Source organism: Ctenocephalides felis, unplaced genomic scaffold (genome assembly GCF_003426905.1).
Source record: "Ctenocephalides felis isolate EL2017-DRISC unplaced genomic scaffold, ASM342690v1 CF-g0.4_SCAFFOLD_01886, whole genome shotgun sequence".
In the NCBI taxonomy this organism is placed as follows: Eukaryota; Metazoa; Arthropoda; class Insecta; order Siphonaptera; family Pulicidae; genus Ctenocephalides; species Ctenocephalides felis.
In genome coordinates, this window is record NW_020538040.1 from 33,398,317 (window position 1) to 33,423,669 (window position 25,353).

A 25,353-nucleotide genomic window follows, 5' to 3' on the forward strand; every position below is an offset into this window, starting at 1 on the left:
TTTAATATTAATATTCAAAAACCACAGTGCTGGAAGTAATGACATGTCAATGTATTTATATGGAAAAAAAATGCTTGGAGATACGAGCGATTCGACATACGAGCGAGGAATAAGCTCGCGTGTCTGGGTACCACTGTATATGGGATTTATAGGAAATATTAATAAAACTAAAATTATTATTTTAGACCATAAGTGATGTTATAAGCATTCTAATGTAATTTTTTCCTGTAATGCATTTTAAGGTAATTAATTGAAAACGAAAAGTGTGATATATTGGAATGTTAATGCTATTACATATGATTAGAATTAAAAATAAATATTCAAATCAAAGGTAATAGCATATGAGACAAATGTTTCTTACTATCTAAATCTAAACAACAACATTTTAAATATTTTAACACATATCAACTAGAGAAGTGTTCATTAACATAAAATCTCTCAATTTGTAATTACATTAAACTATACTCTGCTTAATTTGAACATTTGTTTACATTATATCGAACAAAATAAACAAATGTGTACAAGGCGCAGCAAATGGCTTAAAGCAATTATATATGAAGCGATCATAACATTAACGAAATACAATTTACTTCGATATAATAAAATGTCTTTAATTATTGTCTTATGTTGTACTCACTTGCCAATTATCTCACATAAGTCATAGATATCATCAAATAATACTTCTTCATCAGCCATTGCGATTATTACTAAAGTCCTAGGTTAGGTTACACCCGCCTTTGAAAATCTCAATACACACAACTGAAAACATCTATTGAATAAAAACGAATCGAATTCACACAAATCAAACAATAGCGGAACAATTGCAATATCACTTATTTATTAAACATGCACCCAAGTCAACAAAACATAACAAGACAGAACGTCAGACGCTAAACAATCGGGCAATCGGGCGAAACGTCAAACACGGATCTATCAAATTCAGTAGTATTGCAAGATGATAGTGCACAATGGTTGCAGGAAAGCTAGGCGTTTTCGAATATCTGTATCTGATCATGCAACGAAAGCGATACGTAACGTGACGACAAGATAAAGCAGTGCTTTCCAACCTTTTTCGAACCACAGCACCCCACTCTAATAATAAAAAATCATTCATCAATCATAATATGAAATAATATGCAATATATTATGTAAAAATCGACATATAAACTAAGTTTAATTTTGTATATCATTTCAAAATGTTTGGTTTATTTTCAATTATAGTATTTTGGAAACAGCCGTATGCCCCCCCTTGCAAAATTCTCGCGCCCCACAGGTTGGAAACCACGGCGACGAGGTAACGGGGTACCGAGGACGAACTATTGCCCTTGCCCTACGTGAGCTTCAAAAGGCGTTAGCCAGACCAAAGTTCCAGGTTATCTTTATTTATAAAGATGATTTAAACTGATTACAAAAAAATAAATCCACTCAATCTATTATTGACTAAATTCTATTCTTCTATTATTAAATAGAAGTCAATAAATAATAATAACTAGTGGTGTGTGGCATCTGCCTTAAGGCAAATTGCAGGAACTTCCTGTACCGTAACAAAATGTTCGAGGAATATTAAATGTTTTCAAATAGATTATTATAAATACTGTAACATTATCTAATATTTATAAGAATTGAGAAAGTATATTAGAACTTTAGTCAGAATTAAAATTAAAGACTGAATTATTTTCAATATACAAAAAAAATATGAAAAAAAAATTTGAAACAATTTTTTCCCAAAAGCAATTATATTGTTAAAATAAGCAGAAAGCTCTTTGAATCATTGAAATCGGACGCTTAGTTCTTTCAAAAACTGCATTTTTTGCACATTTAGCTCTGTATCTTCAAAATGGCTGGACCTGCCTTTGTCAAAAACTAATCACCTCTTCTCCCAATCATTACAAATTGAATCTTTTTTAGATCATTCAAATCGGATACTCCGTTCTCTCAAAAACTCGATTTCTATTTTCTGCACTCTTTGCTCCGTATCTCCGAAACGGCTGGATCTGCCAATCAGCACATCTCCCTATCAATAGGAATCGAATGTTTTTAAACCGTTCAAATTAGTCGATCCGTGCGCCCCAAAAAGTGAACAAAAAAATGCGGACATACAAAACACACTCATACACAAATCAAATTTTTCTGAGGTATGCCAAATTGTTTAGAAACCTTCAAAACGTGAAAATATGCAAAAATTTTCATTATCGATTTTCGGCCCATTACTGTAACTACCCTACAGGATGTTAAAAAAACTTATTCTATAAGAATTAAGATTCAGCTATCTAGGTAAAATGTTGAACTGTTCTTTCGAAAATAAAATTTTCGCTTTCACTAAAAAATGTTCGATTATCAAATGAAGCCTTTCAAACATACTTGTAATATTCCGTAATTGTACTAATTAAATTATAATTTGTTTAACACATTTTATGCCATCTATTTCGTGTTATAAAATGCATTTTATAATGCATTACATACACGAAACACATAACGTACAGTAGAAGTCTTTTAGTCCGGCACCCAACAGTCTAATATTTTTTCAAAAATTTCATTCTTTTTAAATGTGCCTTTTTTAAATGGCTATTAGAACGTTCTTTGGGTGGTTCGGAATAATTCAGAAGAACTCGCTATTGGTTGGTAATCGTTGTGCCTAGGTTCATGAACAAAGTATGTTCTACGAAATACGTAGCCCCTACGTTCTACGAAGGATTTGGCCGTTTTTAAAGTTATTCTACGGAATACAGCGGCATACTATACATATACTAATAGGTTTAACCAGCTAATTAGTGTGCAGTCACCATGTTTTCAAAACTTTTAAACTTTTAAAGCCTTGGAGTTCGAAATGAGAAAAAATGCTTTTTGTTAAAATTTTAAAAATATTTATTCTTATTAATGTAAAATAAACGTTGTTGTTTGTATTTCTTACTGGTTTTGTAGTTTAAATATAAACCTTAATTGTTTTTATAATTACTGCCCGATAGTGCCACACAGGGATCGGACCCAAGCATACTGCACCAAAGGGCGCGGCGAAATTCTAAACTTTGATGATTTTTTATAATTCAACCACTTATCGTAGAGTTATAATATTTTGAAGTATGTTATTTAATCGAAATAGTCAAACAAAGTTTTTTCGAAAATTAATTACGAAGAAACGGCCCGACAGATCTATACCAAAAACTAATCAACAAGATTCCCAACCAATATCTTTCGAAAAGTTTTGGAATTTGTAAAATCGATTCGTGATTGTCGACGATTGTGGGACGAAAAATTTTACACTTTCTGTTATTTATAAATAAACGGCTTGGCCGATCAGCCAAAACGCAGAAACAATTACAAGTCCTTATCGTGTTACATCAAATGATTTTTAAATTCTCCATATCGGTCCAGCCGTTTTTGAGCAAAAATCGACAAAAGGTCAAAAACACACATACTTTTTACAAATTTAGTCTCGATACGTCGTAAAAACATAAAATTAGCAAATCACATTTTTTCGCGAAAACAAACTTCTTGGGAAGTTAAATAATCATAATTATATTTTGAAATATTAAAATAACATAAAAAATAATCAATCAATAATTACATTGCACAATAATTATAGCACATGCCGTGAAACTTTGATGAAAAGCGTTATTTACTGAGCGCATATTTTTTGCGTACATATTTGAATGAAAATTTCTTGCCTTCAATGTAAATAATACAATAATTAGTATGCACTGAATTCAGTGCATTATTTTGATATGCAGGTGGGTATAATTTTGAAATTGTAGAACTAAATTCAAAAAAAAAATGAATATAAAATTAAATTGCCAATTTTATTACTGATATCGTACAAATATATTTTTGTAACAAAATAAAAGATATATATATATATATATATATATATATACATATAAATATAAAGTAATAATCATAATATATGAGTTATGTTCCCTCAAATTTTCAAAAAGAAGTTACAGTGTAGCAATCTTTCATTGCACTTTAAAAACAGGATTCAGTAAAAATAGATATCACTGTTGCATGTCAATTTTTTCTGAATACAAGGCATGATGTTTAACAACTTACAATGAACAACAATATGTGTTGTATATGTACAGATTCAAACATGAGCGTGTATTATATATGTGTACCACTTTGATAATACAGCCAAATATTTAATTATAATACTAATAAAATCAGATGGTTTTAAACATATATATATATATATATATATATATATATATATACATATATATAACGCTCATGTCATGTTTATATTTACACAATATGAATTTTAAATTAAATTAGAATAATTACAAACTAAAGACTTGTCTCCGCATATGAGTGATAAAAAATATGCAATATATGAATACATATATTCATACAATTAAAAATAAATAATATTAAAAAAGTGAACAAATGTTCATAACTCTATTCCTGAAGCATTTCTGTATCAAAAATATTAAATTAAAGTCGCTAGAACAATCCCTGAAATAATTTTTAGCACTCATAACATATCCTACAAATAAATATATACAATAATCAAATGTTTAACAATATTTAGTATTTTTTTAAAGACCTTCGTATTAAATTCATTCTTTGCTTATGAGATTCTGTTATTGTAGATCGTTTGTATGGTTTTAGCTCATCTGTTCCAAAGCCAGGAATCCACATATTCCAATTTCGTTCTAGATGTAGTTGTACGTCTTTTACTTCAACTATTTTACTGTGTCTATGTTTTGTAAAAAGGCATGCTGCATTTATTGTGCTCTCTACAAAATCATCGGCAAGCTGCAACAATAGATCCTCTACATCTTCATCAAGCTGTTCTGTTGGATCTATTTCCCTCACCAAATCTTGAAGTCTAGATTTTGTCAATATCTGCTAAAAGGCAAGTGAGAATCATTTCATGGAGTCACAAAATACATTTATCATCATAGCAGACACACACATATTCTAATTATATGATCAGAATATAATCTATATGCATATATATATTCTATAAAATTGGGTTTGAAATTACATAGTGTATTGCTTGAGGTGGTTTATCACTTAAATGAGTGCCTATAGGTAGAGTTCCACCAGTTCCAGATACTCCAGAATTCATCATAGAAGTTGTCGTGGGCCCAACACACTGTTGGTGCATATTCTGAACTCCAGTTGTGGGTGTCGGAATAGTGGAACTTTGAGAATTCATTTCCTTTTGAATTTCAGAGAACTGAGAAACAATTCCATGGGTTAATTGAATGTCTATTAAGTAAAGTATATTTTAAATAATTCATTTTTATACCTTCAAAAATGGAAATGAGACTAATAAATATATTTACAGAATTAGTATATTATTTTCTAATTGCCAATTTAATATAGATTAAATATATAAAATAACAAATAAAGCCGTGAAATATATTGCCAATTAATAATTTATTCCTACACGCGCATTACGCACATATAATATACACTTTTGCTTATAAAAATATAAACTGTGATCTTTTATACAAAAACATAAAGAGGAAAATATATTGCGCCAAAAATAAATACAAAAAATATTGACAATTGATAGATGAGTTCTGGTCGTTCTGCTCATACGTTTTCTATATTTTCATAGTACACGTTTCATATTATATAGAGAGTGGACATAATTCCTAACTGTCACTTCACCTAAAGCAGCGCCACGCAGTGACTGTAACCGCAACGACACGTCTTGTAGTTGCATAGATAAGTAAACATAATGCAGTGTAGTTGCTTGTAATTCAAATTGATTCAATTATTCATAGATAAAAAAGATCATATGCTATAGGTAAATAAACACACACACACACACACACACATATATATATATATATATATATATGATTTAGTAGTTAATTTTGATGTTGAAATATATGAGTGAGTTTTTGAGGGCGATACATCAAACAAATAAAAGGCAAAGATTTATAAAATAATCTTTAATTCCAAACGTTTCGACATTCAATTTAATGTCATCATCAGTGGATATTACGTTGGTAGGTTACATCTAGAGAAGTGTACACAACACTAGAAATTGGCACTAACATTTATACAACTAACTTGTCAACACCATGCATTTTTTATAATTTTTTGTATGATGTAAACAGAAATATGATAGTTTTATTTGAACAAAAATGTAAGAAAAATTATGTAATTTCTGCCACGACTTCTATACTTTCTTATCTCAAGAATTTCCCTAGACAATATAAGCATATGATGTATTCATAAATGAACAAGAGATAAATAAATATAAGGCCTGGACGCATGCTCACCGAATGCCAAGATAAATTACTAACCGTTTTGCACAGTTTTTACGATATTTTAGTCAACTACCCAATTTTTCTATGATATTTCATAATATGTTAATTTTGACATCAAGTAAATTGTTGTTATCTAACGACAATTTAACTATAATTTGATAGTTTATTTATCTATGACTATAATATTTAATACCTTATCGACAGTTTTTACCATACTTGTTCATCTATGGTTTTAACGCCTCCATACCTTATAATTAGTCCCTCTTTGCATTATATTTTTCTTCTATTTCTTAAATTATGGTTGCTGAATAAACGATCCGAACTGACGACGAAAAACAAGCTAATTATTTACTTTAATGAATTTTCCCGTCCAAAAAGCCAATATCCAGGACAGCAATTTTTTTTTGTTATAATTTATTTTTGTTAATCAAGACTTTAATGTCTTATTTACAAAATTGATATGTCCAAAAAAAAGAAAAAATACAGAAAAATACAATAAATTGATAATGCATTAAAAAAGTTGAAATAAAAATAAAATAATAACAGGAATACAAAAATAATAACAAATTAAATATGAAGTGATGATGTATGCCGCGTACTAAGTCAGGGCGCGTGCAGACATTGGGCCAGGTGTTTGGTAGATCGGAAGGCCATTTCTTGCTTAATCGTCTGTGAATCGCTTGAATAATAGGATTTGTATGCTAGAATAATTTATTGTTGAAAGATGAACTTCTGATTTTGATCATTTCGTTGACTGTAGAGATTTTCAAATCCTTATGTAGGCAAAAGTTCGAAATATACCAAGGCGCATTAGTTAGAATACGCAGAATTTTGTTCTGGCACCTTTGAATAATGTTTATGTTTGATTTACAATAGCAACCTCATAGTTCGATTCCATAAGTCCAAATGGGCACTATGATAGTTTTGTACAGAAGTACCTTGTTATCGGAGAGATTTCAGATTTCCTCCCAAAAAGCCAGTAAAAATCTTTTATTTTCAGTTGGATTTGTTTCTTTTTATATTCAATGTGCGTATAAACAGCACCATGATGATAGTAAATGAAGAAATTGAACATAAATCAGAAAACTATAAGAGAAGAATTAACGAACACCTAAATTGGCACAGAAAGTATTTTCAGAAGTGCGCCCAATCAGGCTAAAACGAAAAATTCCCAATGATCTCATAAATACCCATACAGCACGGGTCAAACAATGATCGACCTGTTTGGTTCCATTTACAGCCTACCGGGTTATTATAAGCCCATTATGGGCCAATTTATAACCCAGTGGGTTTAGACCCATACGTTACCCGCCGGGTCAAACAATGGTCGACCTACTCTTACCCATTACTCACCGGGTTGTTATGAGCAAATGAAAAATGTATTCAAATATACCGCGCATGCCATTTGTAAACGATAATATTGATATTATTATTATTATATTATTAACTTATTATTTCTAACATTGTTATTTTGTTATGTTTATTATTATTTGTCACTTATTGCTTTTAGTCTACTTTATTGTTTTTCTAGTATTATTTTTATTACTTACAAATTTTATTTATTAATTTTATTATTATCATTATTTGCTTTTATTTTATATTAAATCACCATAATACGGATATCATTTTAATGAAAATACTTTGTTTTGTACTCTATTTTATTTATATTTATGTTATTATTCACTTATGTTACTAAATGTTATATTATTTAGCAGTTGTAGCAGATATTGTAAAAAATCATAAGTTATATTTCTAGAAGTTCAAAGGTTTATGGTTATACATAAGTAAACTATAATTTAACCGAGATTAATATATTTTCAAATTAATTTCATAGCTTATATTTGAAATATTACTCGCTTATAATTTATATATATATATATATATATATATATATATATATATATTATTAATATATATTTAATTAATTAATCTGTAATTTATTTTTCAGGAATTTAATGTTTACTCGACGTTTCATGTCATTCTTAATTATTTGAAACAAATTTTGAAAAATTATGTGTTTGTATGTTTATTACACCTTTCATCGACATTTTCAAAAACGGCTGAACCTATTTCAAAAATTTAAAACCCATTCCATGTAACACAATGAGGAATAGCTAGCTCATTGTGTTGTGCGACAATCAGCCGAGCCGTTCGTGGTTAATTTTGAAATCGTAATTGGAAAAGTTTTTGGAATAAATCGGTCAATTCGTTTCTTCGTAATTGATTTTAAACTTTTTTGCGATTTTAGTGAGACCTTGTTTGGCATTGGGTTTCTGGTCCAAACATACTAAAATATTAGAGTAGTCCTCTAATGTTCCTCGAGTGGTTTAATTAAAAAAATTAATTAAAGCCTGGATTAATCGCTGCGCGCTTAGAAACACTCTGTGTATGTATTAGGCCCATGTTGATTTTTTAATAATGTGTATTATATAAACAATTTCTCGAAACGAACTATCGCATGTTTTGGAAATTAGTCTAAATTGAATGCAATAGTTTCTGTTTCTCACAAGTCGATTTTTTACACGTGCCGGAAAGTTCGTGCAACTTGTCGTAAAGCAAAATGCCACTTACACGTAGTTAAAAAAATTCGAACCAATCGCGCACGCTATGAACTAAATCATAAAATCTGTGGGTAAAACAGAGAGGGCCATGACTTTTAAATAACAAAATTCAAACCTAACTGGATATGCATAATATATAAAATTTTGCTTTACTATACCGTTCTGTTCAATCATTAACAAATTCTCAGTCAAAATGTTTGCCGCCCACATGATAGAAAGGGAATATCGGATATATCTATCGTCTGTGAGAAATATGCTATTCTCTGTACTCGATCATGAAGGTTTGTACAGCTTTTATTTAATTACGATAAAATAGATCATCATATATAATTTAATCACAATAGCTTTGATATTGCGGACCTATTAAGCCTATTTCATAATTATTCTATGAAGTATGCTTGAATATTGTTGGGAAATTGTCAAAGTAGGCAAACGAGAATTTCATTCAATAGTGCTTGTAATGGGGATAGGAACTGGTTTTCAGATAATAATGATATAAAATCATATTTATTTGTACTGCCGATTCAGCAAAAAAACATGGAATGCTGCGAGAATAACTTTTGAAAATCTAACATATAAATAAAATTGGAGAGTCTAATTGTAATATTAAAAGAACCTTTTACTACATGCACATAAATATGCACAGGATATAGGTATATACCAGGTTATTTTAAATTTTTGTCTGTCCAGTTCCGACTATTATCCGAAACAGTTGGACCGAATTTGAATGAACTTTTTAGGCGGATAGATGACGTAATTGGACGTAATCTACTTTTATTTTAGACAAAATGACTAAACTAGGGGCACCCAAAATTTCATCCGCGTGAAATTTAACAAAAAGTTAAATAGTTTATTTAGTTTTTTTGTGATTTTTACATTTTGCCTTAACTTATTATTTTATTTCAAAATATTTTAAAATTGTTATATATTATATCATATAAATATCAAAACTATTTTTACATTTTTACTATTTTTTGCCTTTAAGTAATATTTATAACTACCTACATAAATTAATTACATTTGTCAAGTCAAATGTGTTTAAAAACATAATAAAGTATTACACAATACCTAATATTGCGTATAAAAAATTGTTCAATAAAACTAATACAAAAATTCGAAAATAAAGACAATTAAAATAAGAATAAAAAAAGTTTATTTTTTTGTTAAATTACACGCGAACAAAATCGCAGGTATATTGCAGGTATTAATTTTTTTAATATATATATATATTAACAGCAATCAGAACCTTAAGCCCTGTAAGCTGCTAAGGTGAAACTACGTATTCTTAGATTGTAACACAATGGTTAATCCATCAATATTTGATGATTTTTTATTATTAGAATTTATCTAATAGGACTGACATTTTTTGTTGATGCAGCAATGCCTTATTAAGGGCTATTTTCACTTGGAAACATATTACCATCTATATTTCCAACTGAAAATCGTTGTCACTGCTGCCTGACAACAGGCTGCTCAAAGTGGGTATCAAACCCGGGACTTAACCGCTCGCCCGCCTTATAGAATATACAAGCTGACCCGGCAAACGTTGTTTTGCTAAGTAAGGTATATTCTAAACAAATTATTTTAAGGGGGTTGTTCTTTTTTTATTTTTCTTTGTTTCGGTTTTGAGATTTTTTGATATTATGAAAGATAAAACCCTTAGAATCATTTCAAAAAAAAAATCATCTCAATATCTATTTTTTTGACGAAGTTATAGATATATATATCTCTATATGTATGATCCTCTGAAAGCGTTTTTTTATCGCTCCGCGAGCTATTGTATGCCAGATTCCTCTTTTTCATTATAATACCTCATGCACATGACCTTTTTAATGTGTCAGCATCTTTGAACACCATGGTGTATTTAGTACATTAAATTAAATGGTGTATTCAGTACATTATATTAAGAACTTTAAATACGTTTTTCTCAAATTGACTTTTTTCAATGCGGTGCCACAAATTAAACAAAACTACAAGTCGGATCGACTTGCATTTTTTTTAATTTGTTCACCACTGCAATACCGAGTCCCCCTACCTCAAACAACTTGATAACATTACGCAAAAAAAATTTGCGAAGCTTCTCGCCCCAAAAAAAGGCCTTTTTTGACACTTTTTTTTTTAAATAGCTGCCATTTTTTTCCTTCTTGCTTTTTTTCTTTTATTTTGGTAGGGGGACTGGAAACAAACTTCTTCTTCAACGTAATTTCTTTTTTTTTGTTTCGGGCGATGCACAACGGATTTATCTGTGGCACCGCAAAAGAGATCGATTTTGCAAGACCGACTTTGGCGCCCCCTGGTTAAAAAATGACGGCGCAAAAAGAAAAGAAGAAAATCACGTAATATTCTATGATTTTGTAATTTTTGTTTAAAAAAAACCGCATGTCTCTATGATAAATACATTTCGAGAAAAAACAAAAACAAATACCTTGCATTTTTTGTAACGAAAAAAGAACAACCCCCTTAAACAAGTATTATAAAAACAATAAACCCCATCAGTTTGTTCATATTTTATCAATACAATCAAACTGGAAGATTTATATACTTTCTATAGAAAACATAGTAAATCCATTCGAGTCTTTTTTTGGTCTTTCGACTTATTGATTACGTTTCAAGTTTTTCAGATTCTTTTTGGATTCTGGATTTTGTGTATAATTGTAAATAATACTACTGAGCTTATACAAACTTTTTATATTTCTGCGAGGAGAGATAGAAAATGAATTTAATACTTATAAGTACTTCTTCTTTGACCTGCTTTTTGAAAACAATATTCAAGTCAAATAACATTCGATGAATTAAAGTAAATTTAATACAAAGCATATATGTAGAGCAGGGCGAGGCACAAAGGTCCAATTTGACTTTGAACAAATATAAACTATATTGCGAAAACCATAACAATTATATCGCAACAAATAACACATATCAAACGAACATGATTTTTTATATCTTTCAAACATTTGTAATCTAGACCTTTTTACCCTATAGGGGGGGTAACTTGTAACGGGCAGGTGGCAAAAAGGTTTAAAGCCTTATTATAATTTTAAAGGTATTTTACAAAATAATTACATTTTTAACTAATGCTAAAAAACTACCAACGGAAGAAAATACTTTTATTATGGATTTTCAAAGATTACCGTTCATCTCCCCCATTTCAAAGATTACCGTTTTCAAACCAAGGTTATTAGCTGGTTATACATCTTTTTTCCTCTACTTTCAAATATTGTTGGTAAACAATGCTTAACTTTACTGATTTTTGACACATCAGTGGTAGACCTTTTTAACCCGGATCTTCATATATTACTAACTATTCTTCGATAAATTCTGGAAAATTATAATTGGGAAAATGTTATTCGACAAAATGTCCATTCGATCGATACCAAATTTAGGTTTTAATTAAAATAAATAAAAAATATATAACCTAGAAAAAGTTTTATAAATATCAATGAGTATATAATTATACAAATGAGAGCACCATGTTTGAGGAAAAATATGCCAAAAAGGCATTTTCATATTAACATTTCAAAAAAAGTTGATATTTTGAGCCTCTAGTAACACTTGCGGCCCGTTTACTAATGTTTTTGTATATAAAAAAACTACAAACAAAAACTTACTACAGTTTAATCATAATTAAATAATATTCAAGTAAAACATCATATAAATGTAATTGAACATCATCTTTCAAAAATGTTTGACATTTCACGTATTAGCCACGTCCTCCTTTTTTTTATTTAAATTACGCCTCTACAAAAATTTTCAAAGTAAAAATGTAAAGTTTCTACGCGATTTTGAAACAATATCTCACCTTCCGACCATCTCTGGATTGGCACGAATTTTTCAAGACTAAGACTGGCCAAATCGGTTTAGCCGTTTTCGAGTTTTACCGAATCATTTGATCGAGAGCTCCATTTTTATATATAAGATAACTGAAAACATTTTTGAAACTATGCAATTGTTTCTATATTATTTAAATAATCGCAGTATATGTATACGGTCGCAATTTTAAATTTTATCAAATTCTCTAATTTTATTTGCACAGAACGCGTGAAAGCTGTAAGATGGATTCAATTCTTAAGGAGAATTACTAGTCCTGAACTCAAAAGGTTGCGCAATCTATATTTGAAGCTCTTGCTCATGGTAATGCATACAGGCGCATAACATGGCCATTCCTTGACGATCCTGAAATGCATGAAAAACTGGCAGATTTTCCAGAGAATATAAACGTAAGGTTCAATGTTAATAGTGTCAAATCATGATTTATATGCACGTTCAATATTATTCTAAACTAGTGGTATGTGGTTCCTTGACGATCCTGAAATGCATGAAAAACTGGCAGATTTTCCAGAGAATATAAACGTAAGGTTCAATGTTAATAGTGTCAAATCATGATTTATTGCACGTTCAATATTATTCTAAACTAGTGGTATGTGGCATCGTGGCCTTGAGGCAAATTGCTGGAACTTTCCGTACTAAAAATTATTTTTTTTAAAAAAGTTTTTTTTTTAACTTGAAAAATTAGATTTTTGAGAAATTTTTAAATTTTTGAAAAAAAATGACTTTTTGAAAATAAATGTTTTTTTCATTTTAAATAATGTGTTAATTTTGAATTTTTTTTTCAAAGCAATCGCACTGCTTTAGCTGCATAGAGACGAATATTATGCGTGTAAGCGCCGCGTCGCCGTCTAACGGACATACGATTTTACGGAACCCACAAAAATGTTAATAAAATTGATACACATTATTAAAATCACCATACATATCTGATAATCTGATGTGCATATGTCTAATGATGATCATTTTTGACCGCCAAATGGCATTTTTAACTTCCCGTAGGGTAAGTTATAGTAATCGCAAAAAATCGAAAATGAAAATTTTATATATTATAAATGTTTTAAAAAGGTTTTCTGAACATTTGGCATACCTTAGAAAAATGGATGTATTTGTGTAAGTATTCGTGTATATATGTGTGTGTATGTGTATGCGCGGATACAAATTTTCGTCGATGATTCGGGAACACAAGTCAACCGATTTGAATAATTAAAACAAAAACATTCGATTCGTATTGATAAGGAGTCGTTCTGGATAGTTTTTAGTAAGACAGGTCGAGTTTCAAAGATATGCACAAAAAGTTCCAAAAATGGAATTGATTTTTAGAGAACGAGCGTCTGATTTTAAAGATTCAAAAAACATTTTACTTGTATTGACGAAATGAAGTATGGTAAAGTTTTTGGAAAAGCAGGTCTAGCGGTTTCGAAGATCCAATAAAAAAAGTTAAAAAAATGCATTTGGCGGCCAAAAATGATCATTAGACATATGTACAAGTCAAAGATATCGTATTTTATAGATATTTTAATAATAATAACAAATTTTATTCACTTATCTATGGGATCCATACCAATGTTTATCTGTAATACTGCAACGCGGGCGCCCACGCGCTTCGATATTTCGTTTCTACGAGATAACGTATCGCGATTGCTTTGAAAAAAAAGTTTAAAATTTCCAAAATATTTCAAAACATAAAAAATCATATTTTTAAAAAGATCGATTTCTTACAAAAATTTTAAAAATCTAAAGAGTTTTTTCTAAAAGAAATTGAATCTTTTAATGTTAATTTTTAGTACGGAATGTTGCAGCAATTTGCCTTAAAGCACGATACCATGATTTTTACTTTTTTTACTAGATCTCCGAAACCGCAAGATCTGTCTTTCTCGTCTTTTCAATACAAATAGTTTTTCTTGAATATAATACTAAAACGCTAAGCTCAATCGAAACTTTGGACGCTAGACTACCGTTTATACAGTATTTCGAATTCGATTGTGATAATCGCTTTCGTTAGTATTCATATTCTATATACTATGCACATTTTACTCAAACTGTGCGAATGTGAACATTCGCTTAATTGCGTTGTTTTAAGAAAATGAAAGATCGGCGAAAGCAGATAATTTAATATCGAGAAATAAATTTAAGCATTTAAATGTTTTTTATTTAACTTTAATCATGTTATACAAAGGTTAGAAAAGTGGCAGCTGCGCTCTTAACGGCGGATCGAATCAGACGTCGCAAAGCACTACAGAGTGTAGTTATGCCTGTTCAAATGAACGTAAGATAATTCATTATTTTAATAATTAAAACTTAAAACAAATTATTATTATTATAATTGTGCTGTATTATCAATCAAAATAATTATTAATAATACAATATAACATTTCACATGATATGCTTAAGAAAAATCGATTAAGATTAATTACTTATAACTACAAGCAAAGTTAACACGTTCGCGGACAGTAAAAGCTTCAGCAAGGTACAAAAATTGACATTCATATTATTTTTAATTTGGTTGTGATATCCAAAATCCAAAATATGATTAAACGCTAGTGATTAAGAATAAGTTAATGTATTCATATTAAATTCTTATTATATTGGTTGTCATTATCACATTTTAATCGTCATACGATCGATGGATGCTGTAGCCTCTTCTTTTATCTTTGGCTGTATCATCTACTCACGTCAGTGGTTCCCAAAGTGGACGCTTTAGTTTTAATTTTTAGTTAAAATTATTCAAACATATATGATATAAACAATTTTATAATACTTTAGTTAACAATACTACAAATCCCGTTTTAGTAAAAAAAAATATTTTAATTTCTTTAGATTTCGACTTTGTCACTGTCGGCCCTGAATCATAACTTAATGCTGACTTAAATCAAAATTGGAAATCTATTATTATTCTTAGTGATAACAAAATTAGCAAGCCAGTGATAGATTGAAAGTATCTGAAGCATCTTCATAAACGCGAGTGATCGGTTTGTTGCATAAAAGCTTGTAAACCGAATTTAATATTGCGACTTATATTCGTTTGTCTCGTTTCGCGAACTATGATGCAATCATAAAATTATATTAAGTAATTTGCAACTACTCTACTGAGGTTATTAAAACTAAAAAAAATTTAAATTTTCTTAGTATTATTTTACTACTTAATAATAAAAAACAATAAGCCAGAAAGATTACTTTGATTTTAATCTATATGCTTTTATACGTATATTTTATTCTTTTTGAGATATAATGAAAATATTTCGATTTTTTAAAAAAATGAAAAAAAAAGTTTTTATAAAATCGTGAGTTTTTATGTAATTGAGAGTGAGAAAAATGTAATTACACAATTGAGAAGGGGTGTCATTCCTCCGGGGGGTGATGGCGCAACCCGAATTGTTTTCACTTTTGAACTTGAGGGTAAGATGAACCTAATTCCAAAATTTCATTCAATTCGGAGCACAGTAAAAAAATCAGAGGTTATACCCTTTTGTCCTCTCCGTTTACTGCACTAGATATTGAAGTGTGGATCCGAAAGTTTCAATCCAATAGGAAGATTTAGTTCAGAAATTTGGATTCGCTGCGCGGGTGGACTCGATACTTTCTTAAGCACAAAGGCATTTATATTCTTTACAAATGTACTATTTTTATTAAATATTTCTAAATTTATTTATTCAATTTTGTTGAAATTCCATCAACACCGTGGAGATAAGGCTCGTGGATTGAGATTTGACGCCCAATTTATAGAATAGCGATTTTGATTCCGAAGATATTATGCAAATAAACAAACTTGATTGTGTTTTCGATCCTTTTTCAAGTGATATTACAAAAGATTCTTTATAGCTATAAAGAATTGATGGTGATAATAACAAATAATGAATTGAAATTTAAGTTCTAAAATAGCTACCAACAATTCTGGTAGCATTCACTGAAAAATTTCTGATTGCATTTTCGTCATCATACTTAGTGGAGCAAATTTTTAGATAAAAGTTTATGAACAAAAATAGACGATCATGGTGATTTTAGATTACTTTTAACAAAAATTGCTGAATTGGTAGCAGCACACCAGATTCATCCCTCACATTAAAATTAAAATTTTGTATCTTTATTCTGAATATAGTTTTATAATTTCAGAATTTGATGTTATTTTACAACCTTTTTTTTAAAGAGTAAAAGATTAATTTTAATAACGTTTATTATTTTAACAAATAAATGATCAAATGTTTTGCAAAACGTTTCCGTCAGCAGTGATGTACCAATTACAATAGCATTTCATTACAATTATACCCGTAATATATCTGTAAAATTCAATATAGTGACTTGCGGGCCTAGAAAATTTCAAATTCACTGATGGTGCAATTTTTTCCGAATGTTTTATGATTTATTAAAATAGTATACTCTATCAAAATTTGTTTCTTATTCGTCAATTTATCTTTTACAGATACAATAATTTTTATATGCTTTATTAATTCCTATTGAAATGAAAAAAAAAATAGGGGGGCGCTGAGTAATATTTTTTCTGAAAAGGGGGCGGTAGTTGAAATGAATTTGGGAATCACTGATCTACGTATTTCTGTAACACAATGAAACTGTTCACTTCACGTCCGCGAACGTGTTAATGCTTTCCTATTTTGGAGCTCACATAACATTTTCAACATAGTTAACCCAACGCATAACCATGAAGATTTAAACTACTGCTGTATTTGATTATTTCCTAAAACAAATATTACATTTCAATTAGGTTGGTTCAGACCGCAAATCTTTTGTAGCTGTGCAACAGATTCCGTGCTTCGGAATGCAAGTCTTTTATGCCAAAGGTCAAAATCATATAAAGGAGTGGCGTAATGCAGATGACGTTGATTTGCCAGTTGGTCAGTATCAACCAATTAATGCTTGCTTAATTATTTCTTATATGTAATAATGGTCGACTTTATTTAATTAGATATATACGATTTGAACGTCGATATGGACGACGAGGCCCTTGATGATCTTTTACTAGAAATCGAGAAATTTCAAAGTAGACTCACGTAAGCATTTTTGAAATTTAAATTGTAAAACTAAATATTCATTTCTGACATATAAAAAACTGTTATTAATATTATATTTTCACTTTTAGGGCTCCTAAAGGATTCAGCAGAGAAAGTATGAATGTTTTCGACAAGGGCCGGATGTTCGAAACAGCGTTTGATGCAGGCCAAAATTTAAACAATTATTAAAAATAATTTTATTTAGTTTAAAGATAGTTAAACATTTTTTTACGTATACTCCAACAAGCGGATAAATACTACATATAGGGTAGAGCGGGGCTTAAAAATCCAGAGATAAAAAGGTCCACCAACATTATCTCAAAAACAAGAAAAGATAAGAATTATTTAACAACAATATTTGAAAGTAGAGGGGAAAAATGTATAACCAGCCCTCGCCTTGATTTTTACGCTGTTGCTTTCGGAAGATAAACGGCAATGTTTGAAAATCCATGACAAAAATATTTTCTTTCGTTATTGTTTTCTTTGGTTGTGAGCACTGTTGTTTAATTTATGAGACTTTAATATAATCTTTAGGTTTTAGTTATTTAACTGTTTTACAGGATGTATTAATAATTTCAAGTTAGATTCAATTTTTTTTATATAACTTATATAATAGTTTACACATGGATGGGGTACAAAGTATCAACTTAACCTTTATATCCTGAGCAAAACCGTAAACAATAATCGTGAATAAAATGTAAAAACAGTTAAAAGAAATGATTTTAGAAAAAATAAATGAAATTAATAGTTATTTCAACTCTGCTGATGAATATTTCTGACAAAATTCCAGATCAAGGTTTTATACAATGTTATCTCTGTACCCATAAAATTTATGATTTGCATTGGTTGAAATTATTTCGTAAAATTCATTTAAAATTAAAAATAAGACATTAGACCTATAGCCCCCTGGCCGTGCCATTTTACCCCACCTATGCGGTAAAAAGGACCAGGAGGCAAATTATTGAAAATCAGAAAAAAAACAAATTTCTACAATAATGAAATCAGTAAGAGTTTTACTGAATATAGACAGATAGTTGTTCATTTGATATGTGTTATTTGTTGTGATATAATTGGTTTGGTTTTTACAATATAATTGCTTAAAGCTAAATTGGACCTTAGTACCCCGCCATACCCTATCAGCTATACAAAGCGAGTAGAATGTCAAAAACTGCTTTTAGTTATACAATAATCTCATTTTTATTTGACATTTTATATAGTTAATAAAATATGCACGATAAGAAACACTTACGAATTTTTTTGTGGGCCTACTTCAAAGTGTTCTCGGACAACCGACCTTTGTTAATGCAAAATTTAAAAAAAATATTGCTAATTAAATAATTTTTATGTAATATTAATAGTATTACCAAATGAAAAATGTTTGCAAACATGTCCACATTCTCATGGTCAGACGTCAAACGACAAGACAAAAATAGGTTATTCGGCTAGGTGGTTATAGGCGGCGCAGGGCCAGGCAAAACGTGATACAGGTGGGTTATTTCGCCGTTATTATATATTTATAATATTTATTTATATTGAAGTATGTGAATTTGATGTTGATATATATTTTGATGAGTTATTTTGATTCGGGCAGTAACACCAAGTAAAAAAAACTAAAGCAGTTGTAAAACGCTTTATTTAACCATAGGTTTCGGTCTTCGTCGAGACCGTTATTCAGTGGAACAACTAAAAGATTTTATAAATAATGTAGGAGAAAAATAATATGAACTAATGATTTTTGACAATTTTTTGTTACATTCTAGTGCAGTGATTCCCAACGTGGGGCGCACGCCCCCGGGGGGCAATATGGAAATATTGGTGATTTGAATGTAATGTAGTATAGTATCAGTAAAACATTTAACAAAAAATACTTCTTAGATCTAATTAAGGTGTCCCGGTTTGATAATTCGTCTCTATGCAGCTAAAGCAGTGCGATTTTCTTCGAAAAAAAGTTTAAAATTTCCAAAATATTTCAAAATAAAATAAACCATTTTTTCAACAGTTTTTTTTCCAAAAAGTCTTTTTTTTCAAAAATTTAAAATTTCTCAAAAATCTATTTTTTTCAAATATTAAAAAAAAATCTTTTTCTAAAAAAATTAGTTTTTGGTACGCAAAGTTCCAGCCATTTGCCTTAAGGCACGATGCCATACACCACTATTTAAAACCCTTGAATTAAAAAAAAAAATGATGTCAAATTGTGCCTATAATTCAGTTTTTGCTAATAAAAACTATAAGTTTTACAACGTGGGATAATGATGCTTCTTTGAAGATAACAAAAGGTCATCTATCAAAATGGTAAATACATTACAGAACAATGCTATATTAATTCCACCCAAAAATCTTTAATTTTCTAACAACAATGCGCACTTTGTTGCCAACCCGATAACTACAAATTTCCGTTCTGATTTTAAAATAATAAAAAATGATTTAAATACTGAATTAATTGTGTTTACAATTTTTGTTTGTGAAAGTGTAAAAAGACTGGTAAACATATGTTTTTGGTAAAATAACAAAATAATAAAATACACGCTTCATTCAGATATGGTGGTGTTTTGAAAAATGGTCAAGGATTATTTTATAGTCATTGCAAAGCGAATTGTTGTCCGTTCTCTTATTTATGGCAGTCTCATTGTGTAATAATATTAGGCATCCTTCGCTAAATCATCTTTTAAGTAAGTTATTTTCGAAATGTAGGATCGTGAGATTGAAAAAATCTATGTTATGTTTGAGCTCATTAATGTGATCTGTTAGTATTGTTTTATATTGACTATTTACTTTAAATCATTTTCCTCCTACATTATTTATAAAATCTTTTAGTTGTTCCGCTGAATGACGGTCTCGACGAAGACCGAAACGTATGGTTAAATAAAGCTTTTTACAAGTGCTTTAGTTTTTTTTTACTTGGTGTTACTGCCCGAATCAAAATAACTCAAATTTATAAATATATATATATATATATATATATATATATATATATAAGTGTGAATGTATTATAAATCCATTTATTTAAAACAAGCAAGAAAATTCAACTTGATTCCTTGGAAAATATATATGGAAATTACATCTATTAAAGAAACTGACAAGAGTACTTCAAACATGAGTGTAAATGCTACGTGAATATTATATCAACATTGAAGATCATCATTTCCAATTCTATCAATAAACAAGTTAAACATGAATCATATTTTATCATAAAATCTGTTATAATGAATATTAAATCTCAGTATGGTTATTTAAAATAGTATTATGTCATCATTTATATTGAACGGTATGTAAGCAAATTTTGTAAATAAAAATAATATTCAAACAAATTTCTTGGAATATTTAGATGTAAGGTTAAACCATAGATAAAAGGAGAGTATAAAATGGGTTAAACGTACACTATTCCGGGATAGTACATTATCCCGAGATTTTTCCATTTTGATCGCAAGATAAGAAAACGGTCGGAAAATAATAATCGCCATTCTGTACTTGCTTGTTAGCTAGTTAGGTTCATGTGACGGTTCGTTTGCTTAAGGTTTTTATTCGATGCCGGTAAGCTTAATCGATTCAACTTTGTGAAATTATTGATCAGTATTGATAAATGATTAGTTTCATAATTAAATCTAGCATATATTTGTCAAGAAATTGTCAATTTCATGACTTCCGTAATTATGTTCACATAACTGAGCCAGTGAACGTAATTCCGCGAGTATTCCGCAATTTCGAGAAGTAGACCTAAAATATTTTTGTCTTTCATTTCCAACTGTGCTCACATTCGGCGGTGTTTCTGGTGTTAATAAGTTTGGTAATGACTACATAATACTGTAACGTAATTACGGTATATAATTTTTAACACTAATAATTGAGTTTGAAGTGACTACTCTTTCGTAAGAAAGTACACGACTTTTTTCATTAATTTGCATTATTCCAATATACCTAGAATGAATATCGTAGTAACGAGCGAATCATTTGTTTCTACCTTTTCATCTATGATCAAATATTTCTGTTATATAATTTTTTTTATAAATATAGCGCGCGGTACTTGTAGGGCGCGGATTCACCAGAGCGCTGGTGTGTATGTATGTTTGCAGAGTTCTAGGGACATGCCTGTAAACACTGTAGTTTTAATCCGATTAAGGCAGTAATTTTTTGAATATATATAACGATTATAAAGGGACTAGCAAACCCGACGAACTCCGTTTCGCCACCAGATGAAGAATTTTTTTGTTTGTTTTATATTTGAATATGAAAAAAATGATTTTATTGCACAACAGTAATGAATTTATTTCGATTACAAAAATGAAGTATTTTTTAGTTGAACTTCTCTAAGTAAATGAAAGTGAATCCGCAAATTAACCGTTTCATTGAAGTGCTCTTTGGTAAATCACATTTTTTGTTTTTTGGTCTAACGTTAACACAAACAAAGCGGATTGTTTTCCAACTCGTGAACAGGCAACGTATAACTGCCCATGCGAAAAACAATGATTTTCTAAATAATCTATTTGAAATTTATTCCGCAAACACTAAGCGATTGATCTTGCGACTTGTTAGTTGTCATTGCGAACGCAAGGCGAACTGGAAATTGCAATCGTTTAAAGTCAAACGGAAGACCAGTCGGAATCATTGGTATGTCACCAAATCGCCAGCAATTTTTTATTGAATGGTGAAATTCAGTGCGTGTACATCATTATTCAAGAATTGCTCGTTGACTTAACCAAGCATAATTCTGATAATTCTCACTAATGTCATTACTTGAATTTTTAATTACGGTGCGTGAAGTTCCAGCAATTTGCATTAGGGCACGATGCCATGCACCACTAATTTTCTTAGCTTATAAACCTTGCGGAACCCGAAACCTTTCCAACGAATGCAAAGTTGTCCAAATCGGTTCATGCGTTCTGGAGTTATTTCGTCAGGAAGGAAAACCCGACTTATTTTTATATATATGGAAGATAATCTATTTGAAATTATTTAAAATAATTATGATTATTTTTATTACTCGAATTTTTAATTACGGTACGTAAAGTTCCAGCAATTTGCATTAGGGCACGATGCCATGCACCACTAATTTTCTTAGCTATAAACCTTGCGGAGCCCGAGACCTTTCCAACGAATGCAAAATTGTCGAAATCGGTTCATGCGTTCTGGAGTTATTTCGTCAGGAAGGAAAACCCGACTTATTTTTATATATATAGAAGATTAACTGTATATTAATAAAGTGAAGATATATCACAAGTTATTAAATTAATGATAAGTGCGATTTCTTGAAAATACGTTGCCGATGCTACTCGTGAATGCAGTAGCTTTCTAATAGTATAATACAGTTGATTATTAACTATTAAAATTATAAATATTAATGCGTTTTTTAAACGTTAAATTTTAAACTGAAATATGGTTTTCAAAAAAACGGTGGTTTCAATTAAAAATTTTTTTACCTTACGCTTCAAATTAATATCAAATTAAGATAATTGAAAACAAGAATAAATGTCAATATAGTAACAATGTTTGTTACATTAAAATTTATTTAAATAATTATATATTATATCAAAAATGTATTATACTTTTGTAATGTATATGATGGTAAAGTGACAAACTAAATATAATAGAACCTTAACAAAAAATATTTACAACTATTAATATTTTAGCATTGTCAATAGAAAATAAAAAATAATATAAATAGATATTTCTTTCATTTTGTACAAATAATACTTCTATAGATATTATGAAGTTCTCTTTCTTGTTCAACATTTCAAAAGTATGATTCTGGTAGCACTAAAATAGAATATAATACTTTTTTTCCACAATAAAGAATATAATTTAAAATACTATAGCCTAATGAACTAATTGTAAGCTAAAGATCATACTGACAATCATGGTTGTTCTAAATCTTAGATTTGTAGATGGCGTGAGAAAACAGGTTTTTTATATAAGAAATGAATAATTACTTGCATAAATTTTTAGCTCACCCCAAACTCCATGTGGATTTTTGTTTGTAGGTACAGCATTTTCAAGCTGCCTTGGCGAACCAATCATTCTTCTTGTACTGCCAGGTTTATGAGTACCTTAAAAATAATATTTCTTATAAAACTTACTGGAAATATTATTGCATATTTAGCAAACTGTAGAATATAATTTGATTCGGCTTATACTGTAATCTTAAACTTATAATCAAAATTAATTAAGAATTAACATTTCTTATAATTTGTTTTTCATATAATAAAATCTTGTGAAAAAACCTGTTATATCAACAATTTTACTTTTAGTTTTAGAATAAGTAAATTATTTCTTATATAATTGATGTGTACCTTCAAGTAAAAATTTAATCTCTTCTGCATTTGTAGTATTAGTAAGACTCTGTAAATTAACTTCTTTCATCTCATTTACAAGACTTTCAACATGCATTTTCTTTTCTATAATAGCACTTTCCAAGTCCAACACTTCCATTCTCAAAGCATCTGCAGTTTGTATTACATCATCAGTGCTTGCCTTAGCATGTTCTATATCAAATTGTAAATGCTCCATTTCCGTCATTAGACGCATCTCAAATTGATGTCTAAAAATATACATTAATATGTTTATTGAACTTCTAAAACCATGTACACATATTTTTTGCATGAGATAAAGATTCAAAAATAATTTGACATAAAAAAATAATTTTAGAAAAAAATTTAAAAACTGTGGAACTGAACGTATTTTTGCGGTAAGTAAAGTTTTGCGTAAAGTAACAAAAAAAGAGATAAATGAAATTTCTCCTTAGTAACAAGCTTACTTGTACTTCATACTGCACTGCATTTCACAATCTCTTCTTGCATGTATGTATGTATAGGATAGGGCAAACAACACACACACAAAGTGAAATTTTGACTTCAAGCAATTATAATGTGAAAACCAAACCAATTATATCACAACAAATAACACATATCAAACGACAACTATCTGTCTATATTTAGTAAAACTCGCGGCTAATTCATCGTTGTAGAAATGTGTTTTTTTTTTAAAATATTCTTCTCCCCAACTTAAAATTGACAATACATATAAACAACTAAATAACATACAGTTAAAAATTATATTAAGGTCTCGTAAAAAGACAACAGTTCTCACAAGAAAACTTTTGTTATGGAATTTCAACACATTGCCGTTTATTTCCTGATAGCAACATCGAAAGAATCAAAGTGAAAGCTAATTATACATCTTTTCCTCTCTACTTTAAAATATTGTTGTTAAAAATTCATTACTACTCTGTTTGTTCATCGAGCAAGATATCTGTGGCGCACCTTTAATGCCCGCTCCACTCTATATATGTAAATATAAGTGTATGCATATTATAAACATGAAATTAATATTTCTCTTAAAACAAACCTGCTATCATACCGTCTTAAGATATGCCTTTTGCTCAATTTGGAGTTCATCAAGAAGTATCTGATTTTATTTTTGCATTGAAGTAATTCCGTTTCACAATTTGCTAATTTTGATCGTAAAAGAGTGATTTCTGACCTCACTGTTTTCTCCTGCTGTTTAATAATTTCATTTTCTTCTTCAACACAAGACAAAACATAAAGCTAAATAAAAAAAAAACACATATTGTATATCAAAATATAAATGATTCTTAAATTTAACAAAACGTTCTCAAGTATTAAGATTGTTTAATAATGTGCTTATAACCTGTTCACATGCCCTGTCTAATAATTGTATCCGCCTGCTGAATTTCTCTTGTTAACAGGTCCATTTGTTCTTGTTGATCGCGAGTTTTGACTT

The 25,353-nt window shown here is 29.5% G+C and overlaps 2 protein-coding genes across 3 annotated transcripts in view; both read right to left on the bottom strand.

Moving 5' to 3' along the window:
- Positions 1-4,301: 4,301 nt before the first annotated feature.
- On the bottom strand, positions 4,302-5,467 carry LOC113377707 (transcription initiation factor TFIID subunit 12-like). 2 transcript variants are annotated; one of them, XM_026618112.1, is made up of 3 exons: positions 5,252-5,467; positions 4,985-5,179; positions 4,302-4,845 (listed from the first exon to the last, which is right to left on the bottom strand). In XM_026618112.1, exons 2-3 carry the CDS (start codon positions 5,156-5,158, stop codon positions 4,522-4,524), a joined length of 498 nt encoding a protein of 165 aa, XP_026473897.1. In that variant the 5' UTR covers positions 5,159-5,179; positions 5,252-5,467; the 3' UTR covers positions 4,302-4,521. The 2 variants fall into 2 exon arrangements, with proteins under 2 accessions (XP_026473897.1, XP_026473898.1); XM_026618113.1 differs by having other exon boundaries at positions 4,302-4,842; positions 5,252-5,452.
- A 17,880-nt stretch (positions 5,468-23,347) lies between these two features.
- LOC113374858 (GRIP and coiled-coil domain-containing protein 2-like) overlaps positions 23,348-25,353 on the bottom strand; it is a 20,381-nt gene continuing 18,375 nt past the window's right edge. The window contains exons 7-10 of the mRNA XM_026614820.1: positions 24,958-25,157; positions 23,904-24,151; positions 23,544-23,660; positions 23,348-23,370 (exon numbers count right to left, since the gene is read on the bottom strand). Of these exons, the coding sequence (XP_026470605.1) occupies positions 23,348-23,370; positions 23,544-23,660; positions 23,904-24,151; positions 24,958-25,157 (588 nt within the window). The remainder of the gene's footprint in view (positions 23,371-23,543; positions 23,661-23,903; positions 24,152-24,957; positions 25,158-25,353) is intronic.

Bases quoted from the DNA above. Each gene is read 5' to 3' on its own strand.
- LOC113377707 (XM_026618112.1), bottom strand. From the start codon at position 5,158: ATGAATTCTCAAAGTTCCACTATTCCGACACCCACAACTGGAGTTCAG. The intron at 4,846-4,984 runs GTAATTTCAAAC...CTTGCCTTTTAG, and splicing joins CACCTCAAGCAATACACTAT to CAGATATTGACAAAATCTAG.